The sequence below is a fragment of the Peromyscus maniculatus genome, chromosome 12, assembly GCF_049852395.1.
Source record: "Peromyscus maniculatus bairdii isolate BWxNUB_F1_BW_parent chromosome 12, HU_Pman_BW_mat_3.1, whole genome shotgun sequence".
Taxonomy (NCBI): Eukaryota; Metazoa; Chordata; class Mammalia; order Rodentia; family Cricetidae; genus Peromyscus; species Peromyscus maniculatus.
Window position 1 is genome coordinate 42,736,963 of NC_134863.1, and position 8,940 is coordinate 42,745,902.

The following is an 8,940-nucleotide window of genomic DNA, read 5'->3' on the forward strand; positions in this document are numbered from 1 at the left end:
TACCAACAGTGAGAAAGGAAATGACTTCGAGCTCCACTGCGGGGTTGTTCCCATACATTCAGAGTTGATTTTTCTTAAGCGGTAGGAGATAAGGGTGGGATTTCAATCTTTTACATGTGGACATTTGTATTTCCTAGCCCCATTTCTGAGGCATTCTTTTCCCCGGTGTGTGATTTTAATGTCTTTGTGAGACCCGGTTGGCAGCAGATGTACAGGTCTGTTTCTGAATCTCAATTCCGTTAGCCTTTGAGTCTGTTGTGTTGCTGTGGGTCGCCAGTGTGTCATGCAGTCTGGTGTGTGAAGCCTCAGGCTTTCTTCTTTCTGTTCAAGGTTGCTTTGGCTCTCTGAGGTCCTTTTGCTTCCATATAAATATTAGGGTTGTTTTTTCCATTCTGTGAAAAGGACCATGGGAATTTTGATGGAGATTGTATTTGAGTCTATAGATTGATTTGAATCTAGATTGATTAGAATGATTTGTGTAATGAGGACATTTTAACAGTAGTCTTCAAATCAGTGAATATGGAGAGCTTTTCTTTTTGTTTTTCTTGTCCATTTCTTCAATTATTATTTCATAACTTTCACAGTAAAGCCCTCTTACTTCTGTAGTTAAGTTCATTCCTAGAAATTTTATATGTAGCTTTTTTGCTTTTTTATTTCATTGAATTGCTTATATGTGGAAAGCTACTAATTCTCATATGAAGGCTTGGCATCCTGCCACTCCTTTGAACTAATACTTACTAATACTCTTTGGTGGCCTCCTTAGTTTTTTGTGTACAGAATCACACAAAAATCATTTACAGAAAGTGTTAGTTTAACTTCCTCCCTTGTTTATTTTTATGGCTTTCGGTTTGTTTCTCTTAGAAGTTCTGTTTGAAATTTATGGTTCTGTACTAAACAAGCTGATGACAGTAGGCGCCTTGGTCTTGATCCTGAACTCAGAGAAAATACCCTCAGATTCCCTCTATTCAGATTAATATCATCTATGGGCATTGTACCTAACTCATACTATGTTGATGAACAGTTCTTTGAACCTAATTTGTTCAGGTGTTGATCAAGAAGTGCTAAGCAGTATCAAATGTTCTTTCTGCATCTGTTGAGATGATCATATGGTTTTTATACTTTATTCTGCCAGTGTATAAATCTATTTATTGATTTTCATATGTTGAACTACCTTTTGACTCTAGGAATGCAACCCACTTGAATACTGATGAATTAACTTGAATCCCCAGGATGAAACCAGTGTGATGGTGGTAAATGATCTTTGTGACTAACTAGTGAGTTGATTCCATGGAATTTTGTTGAGCATATTTGTATTTGTGTTCATCAGAGATAAACAGGTCTGTAGTTTTTTGGGGTTTTGTTGTTGTTTTTGGTTTCCTCCTTGTCTGGTTTTGGAAACTAGATAGTGCTGTGTTTTCTGGGAGGGTTCTAGTCCTGATAAATTGTGAAAATAAAGTGGAAAGAAACTAGTTTGTTAAACTTGGGCAGTAAGTCTTTGTGATCTTGGGCTTTGCATTGGTTGGAGACTGATTCAATCTCGTTGCCGCCGTTGTTCTATTCAGTTTCTTGTGTCTTCAGGGTTCATTTTTGGCCAATTTTACAGGCCCAAGCATTTGTCTGTACCTCTGGGTGTTCTGCTTGTTAGCATATGGTTGATCTTAGGGCTCTCTAATAACTGCATTTCTCTGCTTGAGGTTGTAATGCTTCTTTTTCCATCTCTGACTATACCTGCTAGTTTTCTTAGTTAACCTATCTAGAAGTTTATTTTCTTTAATTTTTTTTTTTTTTTTTTTTTTTGAAGAGCCAGCTTTTTGTTCTGTGAGTCCTTTCTAGCACTTACTTCTGCTGAAATCCTCCCTTAGGCTAAATAGGGTTTAGGTTTGTTCTTGCTTTTCTAACGTTTAGAGATAGTAGGGATATTTATTTTAAGGTTTTGGTTTTTGGTGTTTTTTTTGGTGTTTCTTTGGTTTGGTTGTTTGTTTTGTGAAGGTCCTCACAGAGTGATCTTCTGCCTTGGGGTGCCTCTTGCATTTCATATGTTTTTTGTATTGTTTCTCTTTTTATTATCTTTTAGAAATTTTAGAACATTCCCAACTTTCTTGTTGACTCACTTGATTGTTGAAAAGTATCTTCAGTCTCCATGAATTTTTACAACTTTGGAATCTTTTTCTTAACTCACATTTTATTCCATTTTGATCATTTCACTTGTTTTCCAATTGTTAATACTTGTTTTATGACCTAACATGGACTATTTATTCTAGAGAAAGCTTCATGTGCAGATAAAATGACTGTTTTGCAGCTGTTGGATGGAATATTCTGTAGGTGTCTTCTAAGTTCATTTATCCTTATTATAGTTGAGCTCTGGTGTTCAATAATGTCGTTATCTGGATGATCTGGACAGATGCAGGATGTTGAAATCTTATCACCGTCACTATGTTGAAGGCTGTTTGTCCTTTCATGCGCAATAGTTTTGTTATATAAAATTAGGTATTCTGATATTTAAGTTCATATAGATTCATCATATTGCCTTGTCGAATGGCCTATTTGTTCATTATAAAGTGACTTTCTTGGTATCTTTGGGTTTATTTCTAGATATAAATGTAGCCAGTCCTGTCTATTTTAAGATTCTGTTTAGAACATCACTCTACATTCTTTACTCTCAACCAGTCTGTGTATTTACCAGTGAAGTGAGTTTGTGTTTGTATGGCTCCAGGGGTTGACTTAACTAGGGAGGTTGGGAATGAGTAAGTGACAGACAGAGACACACAGACGTACACAGAAAATCTGAGATCAGGTAATGGGGGCTCTGACAAAGCTGCAGCACTCCGACCCGACGCTCCATGTGTTTATTATGTACAGTTGAACAGGGAGGTGGGGTTATTATGTAAAGCTGAACACACAAACAGGTCTGACTAATCTCCGTAGGAGCAGTTTCTGTAGAGGAACAGTTTTTAGACTGTAAATACCTGGAGAGAGAAAGCTGTGGATGACATGTTCTCCACACACTGCCAGCATTCACATTCAGATCCAAGGAATGCTTTCTCAGCCCTTTGGCCTCATTGGGCAAGTGTTTGTCCCTCCTGTGGGGCTGAGCCTTTGAAGTCCTTGATGTGGCCATGCCCATATCAGGCAGTACACATTCTCTGAGGACTTCACTGTAACTGAAAGTTTTCCTGTGTCCCAGCCTGCTGGTGGTCAGGACTCTCCCACTTACATCATCCAAGTAAACACACAGGGGCTTATATTAATTAAAACTGCTCGGCCATTAGCTCAGGCCTACCACTGACTAGCTCTTACACTTAAACTCAGCCCATTTCTGTTAATCTATATTTTGCCATGTGTTCCGTGGCTTTACCTGTGTGCCTGTTACATGCTGCTCCTTGAGCAGCTCGCTGGTGCTCTCCCTGCTTTCTTCCTGTCTCTCTCTTTGAATTTCCTGCCTGCCTCTAAGCTGCCTTGCCATAGACCAAACAATTTTATTTATGAGTATTTATAAATCAATCAGAGCAACACATACTCAGTATACAGACATTCCCCTATCATTTCATTAGCTCACTAAAGTCTTAGGTGACCTATTGTTGAAAATTGTTTTACTATCCTGTGTGTGTGTGTGTGTGTGTGTGTGTGTGTGTGTGTGTGTGTGTGTTGAACATTCTTAGGCCTGTGGCTTTGTTTATCCTTTTTGCTCACTAAAGTCTTAGGTGACCTATTGTTGAAAATTGTTTTACTATCCTGTGTGTGTGTGTGTGTGTGTGTGTGTTGAACATTCTTAGGCTTGTGGCTTTGTTTATCCTTTTTGCTCACTAAAGTCTTAGGTGACCTATTGTTGAAAATTGTTTTACTATCGTGTGTGTGTGTGTGTGTGTGTGTGTGTGTGTGTGTGTGTGTTGAACATTCTTAGGCCTGTGGCTTTGTTTATCCTTTTTGCTGGTTCACTGTGTTTGCTCTATTGCTTTGTGGTGTATCTCCTCTTCAGTGTGGTTTGCTCTTTCATATGCTTTCACAGAGGTGATTATGTTTCCTTCACTTATGATGCAGGACTTCTTATTCATCGTTTGGAAGCCTTCTCTGGCAAATCACAGATTTTCTCAATGATTGCTGTCTTTGTATGGTAATTATGTCAAGCATTATTTTCCTTCAAGAATCTGAATACATCACTTCATGTTTTCCTAACCTATAAAGTTTCTGCTCAGAAATCACTGTTACTCTGATATAGTGCCTTTAAATATGATTTTAGCCTTTTTCAGTGGAAGATGTAAAATTCTTTGTGTTATATAGTTTTGATAGTTCACCTGTAATCAGCTGTGGTGATGACTTTTCTGATTGTGTTTATTTGGGATTCTGTATGCTTCCTCTACCCAAACATCTGTATCTCTCCCAAGATTATGGAAGCTTTTGCTATTATTCATACATTGTCAATGCTTCTCACAACATTTTTCTCCTTGACGTGGGTATTCCAAAAATGTGGATTTGGTTTTATGCTGTGGGTTTTTTTTTTTTTTTTTATTTGTTGGTATACCAAAGATCTTGAGTACTTTATGATTCTTTTGTTGTTGGTCTGAACAGGGTATTTCAAAAGACATGTCTTAAAGTTCATGTTTCCTCCCCTTGATAATGGCAGCTGCTGATGTTTCCATTCTGAGCTCTTCATATCTAGGACCTGCTTGCTTATTTTTCATAATCTCACTTTAAATTTCTCATTCATATGCCCACATCATCGTCCTCATTTCACTCACCTGTTTATTTCAAGTCTCTTGGAACACTGATGTGTTTTTCTGTTCATTCTTTTCAGTTCTTTTGTCAGGCATTTTATGTGTGTTTCTTTGAAATTTGTTGCTAGAGTTAAGTTCTTCTAGAGGCAGCATAATACCTTTTTGGTTTCTCAAAATTATTATGTTCCTATTTTGAAATTTGCACCTCTGGTTACTTAGTTATTACTACTTTGTTTGGTAGTCCTATTAGGGGCAGGGCCTTTTCGATTTCCCCCATCTGCAATGGCCTATCAACTCTTGTCTTCATTATGAAACGCTTGTCTAGGTAACCATAAATATTTGAGATTTTTATGGGTGCAGCTTCCCCTTTCATATATTAAAAGTTCATATATTCATCCCACAGCAGGCACCTTTGTCTTCTGGCTCTTGCAATCTTTCCATGCTCCTTTCCCCCAATATTCCCTGAGCCGTAGGCATTAGTTTATTATACAGTGTTGGCTTTGACTCTAGCTGAGTGTCCCTTCCACATCCCAGTTGGCATTAGTGAGTTTGGGCATTGTCTCTTCCTTGTTACAATCAGGTAGACCAGCTGTCTCTGCATCACACAAGAATACAGACACTAGCCATTCAGTAGGGAAGGAGGAATTAACAGCAAAAAGTGTGAGGAGCTCACTCTGTAGATACTCCTGAAATTAGAATGCTGATCCCTGTTGTGTGTTGGGGTGGGAAGGTGGAAATCAGCCCAGGCCATGTTGCTGTTGATTCTACTTGTAGCAAGGGCCTGGAGACATAAGTGGCATCAGCAGTTGGGAGAAGCCTGCAGCACCTCTTCTCTAACCAGTAAGCAGTGAGGGCCTAGATGCTGTACAGGGATATATAGTTCAATTAGAAATGCAAAGCCAATACAGATTTTGGCAAGACCCAGAAATTATATGTTCATTACATGACTATATAATTAATTTCCTTTGCTCTCAAGAGTCTTGCCTGTTCATGGGTACCAATGTTACTGGTTTTGTTTTAAGAAACTGTCATCAGGGATAGGACAATGGCTCAGTAGATAATTACTTTCCATACAGCTGTAAGGGCCTGAGTTTGCATTCCCAGAACCCATGTGAAGCCAGATATGTTAGAGTACATCTATAATCTCAGCTATCTACAGTGAAATGAGAGCAAGAAACAGGAGAATCTGCAGAAGTTTGTAGGCCAGCCAGCCGGGTATATGCAAAGGCAAACAAGAGAGCCCACCTCATACAAGGTGGAAGGCAAGGACTGACACCCAAGGTTACCGTATGACCTCCACATGTGGGTCATAGCACAGGAGCACCCACTCTCACACACATAAACGTGTACACACCTGCTACACATACAGCTGCACACATTGAAAAAAAGTGCATGAGAGGAAGAAAATGTAATTAGCTGCAGGGGCCTGAACTATAAGCCAGTCTCCTCCTGATGTTTTCTCGGCGTTTGCATTTTCTTGGGCAGAAGTTCCTGTATGAGAATCTAACGTGTTTGCTGAAGCGAAGCCACATTTAATTTGGTGAGCCTGTTGACTCTTAGAGTCAAAGGATCTGCTCTTTTCGGTTGATTTTTCTATAGTATCAGGAGGTTCGGCACTATTAACATGCACAGTCAGCTAGAGGGGGAGCTTACGTGGTCTATTTATCAAGTAGTTCAGAATACCAGAACATGAGTGGGTCAGAGAACATTTGGGAGCTATTCTGCATTCTTCCGTTAGGTCATAAGGAAAGCATCCCCTGTGATAGGGACCGATCCACTCTTCCACTTGAGCAGCCAAAGGCTGTGCCATAGTTGAGAAAGATAAGGTATGTGACTAACAGATCGTGGCCACTTTTACTCTAGACTGTGGGCTTTGGCTATTTTGTTGTTGTTGTTGTTTGTTTGGTTGGTTGGTTGGTTTGTTTTTTTTTTCTTTTATATATCTCTTGTGAAATATGAAATCAGAAAAAAATGTTTTCAATCAAACTACCACATTCTCCTACCACATTCTGACTTTCAAAATGAGGTAACATTTCCCATTTCACAATAAGCTAGCCAGCAAATAAAAGCATTTGTAGAGAAAATAACAGTTAATCAAAAGCATTGCGATAATACTATTGTGTCCTCTCGGATTCATTTTTGTCTCACTCTTTCTTTGGTGTCTGTCTTTGAAAATCTCTACAGATGGTTCGCAAGCACCAGCTAGACCCCCCAAACCACGGCCCCGGCGGACTGCACCAGAAGTTCACCACAGAAAACCCCATGGGCCTGAGGCAGCCTTGGAAAATGTTGATGCCAAAATTGCGAAACTCATGGGAGAGGGGTACGCCTTTGAAGAAGTGAAAAGAGCCTTAGAGATTGCGCAGAATAACGTGGAGGTGGCCAGGAGCATACTTCGAGAATTCGCCTTCCCTCCTCCAGTCTCCCCACGTCTGAATCTATAGCAGCCCGAACTACAAACAGCAGCGGGTAAAATGATTGACAGAATCTTCTAGGAGTATGGACCAGAAGGAATTCCTGAGAAAGGGAATGCGGGAGCCACAGCGTCTTTTGGCGTGGCATCTCCAGAAGAGAGGCCAGGAGCACAACTCCTCTGGAGACCACGGCTCCCTTAGGATGCCCGCGCTGCAGCTTCTCTGTTTGTACTAGCCATACTTTTAAATCAGGGTTGAACTGATGGAATAATTTAAAGACGTTTACTCCCCTTGAACTTTGAATCTGTGAAACGCTTTTCCTTGTTTACACGTTGGCAGAATTGCAGTTCGTCTCTGTTTTGGATCCCTGTACTGTGTTCCTGACAGGCCCTTTGTAGAGTTGGTCATGTCTGCTGTAACCTTTCCACGCCACCCCTGCTGTCCACAGCGGCAGCAGAATCCCTTCTTTGTGTTGCTCTCTCTCCAGGCCCCACCTCAAGTCCCCAGGTCCAGTTCCATGACTCCCATTTACACGGCACGCTAGTCTGAAGGTTCTGGTTTTCTGTGTCTCAAATGAATGCAGAAAGAAAAAGAAAACTGTGTGTGGTCTTGTCTTCACTACTGACTCTTTTCTTTGGGAACCATCACTGTTGAGAGGTGGGGAAAAACCTGAATGTATAAAGCATTTATTTGTCAATAAACTGCCTTTTGTAAGGGGTTTTTATATGATATAAAAGAGCTTCCCTTGTTAGTGTAAGTTCTGTGACCTTTAGTTTTCCATATTCTCCCTCTTATAGCCCCAGGAGTGCCATGATGCTGTAAAAGTGACTACTGCAGATACAGGAGAAACAGGCTTGCATGAGACAGTGCTGTATTACAGTACCATAATGAGATCCCCTGATATTTATGCCTACAACACTTTCAGGCGAGCTGGGAAAGGTGGCCGTCACCTCGGAATACGTTAATACGCCTTTAGCTAAGGTCATGGACACACCTTTCCCAAGTGGAATAGAGTCCATTTTCTATTTCACTGATGTCACACGGGCTTCTCCCGGTGTGCAAGCCTCCTCTTGAGGCACTGATGACTGTTATGTGCCACTGCTGCTGCGGCTATGGTTCTTGCAAAAATCTTAGGACCCTTTTTTCAGTCAAATTAGGATTCCTGTTTACTCTGTGGGTTTTCTCATTGATTGTTCTATGTTGCCCCATCCAGTCAGATGGAAGACTTCAACATAATTCTGCCTTTTAAACAAAATGAGTGGTTCTTCTGAAACCATGGTATTACTTTTCATCTGAAAATATTTATTGACCGTCTACAATGTGCTTTGCACTCTTGGATTTGTTTTTAAAGCACAAACTGACTCCAGCATATTTGTATATATGTGTTTGATGGTAAATGCCTCTAATCTGATGGATGTAAGCACCAGAAATTGATGTTAGGGCTTCAGAACTCTGCAGAAATTTCAGGGTTTTTTTCATCCCTAACAGTGGGGGAAAAAAAAAAGAATCAAGACTATCTCCATGCAAAATGCTTGAACCACATTTAGATACTTTCTAAAGATAGACTTAGTTGTAGGTTTATGGAGGTTTGTACCACTCCTTACTCCACACACAGTGTGACACACAGAAATGCCTCAGATAAGGAGTCCTTCATCCTGACTAGGGAGAAGAAGGACCACTGTATAAATCTGATGGAGTTGGTATTGTAAAAAAACTCATGCACAAAGCCATGTTTGCCCAGGAAGGGGATCCAGCACATTCCTTTACAGTCTAGCTTTCATAGGATGAGACAGGACTTGAGGATTCATAGTCTT

At 40.3% G+C, this 8,940-nt stretch overlaps 1 protein-coding gene across 7 annotated transcripts in view; it reads left to right on the plus strand.

The window, feature by feature from the left end:
• Cblb (Cbl proto-oncogene B) overlaps positions 1–8,633 on the plus strand; it is a 186,031-nt gene extending 177,398 nt beyond the window's left edge. For all 7 annotated transcript variants that reach the window (XM_006989990.4, XM_006989988.4, XM_042259418.2 and 4 more), the window contains one exon: positions 6,897–8,633. In XM_006989990.4, the coding sequence (XP_006990052.1) occupies positions 6,897–7,156 (260 nt within the window). In that variant the 3' untranslated portion in view covers positions 7,157–8,633. The remainder of the gene's footprint in view (positions 1–6,896) is intronic.
• Positions 8,634–8,940: the final 307 nt, after the last annotated feature.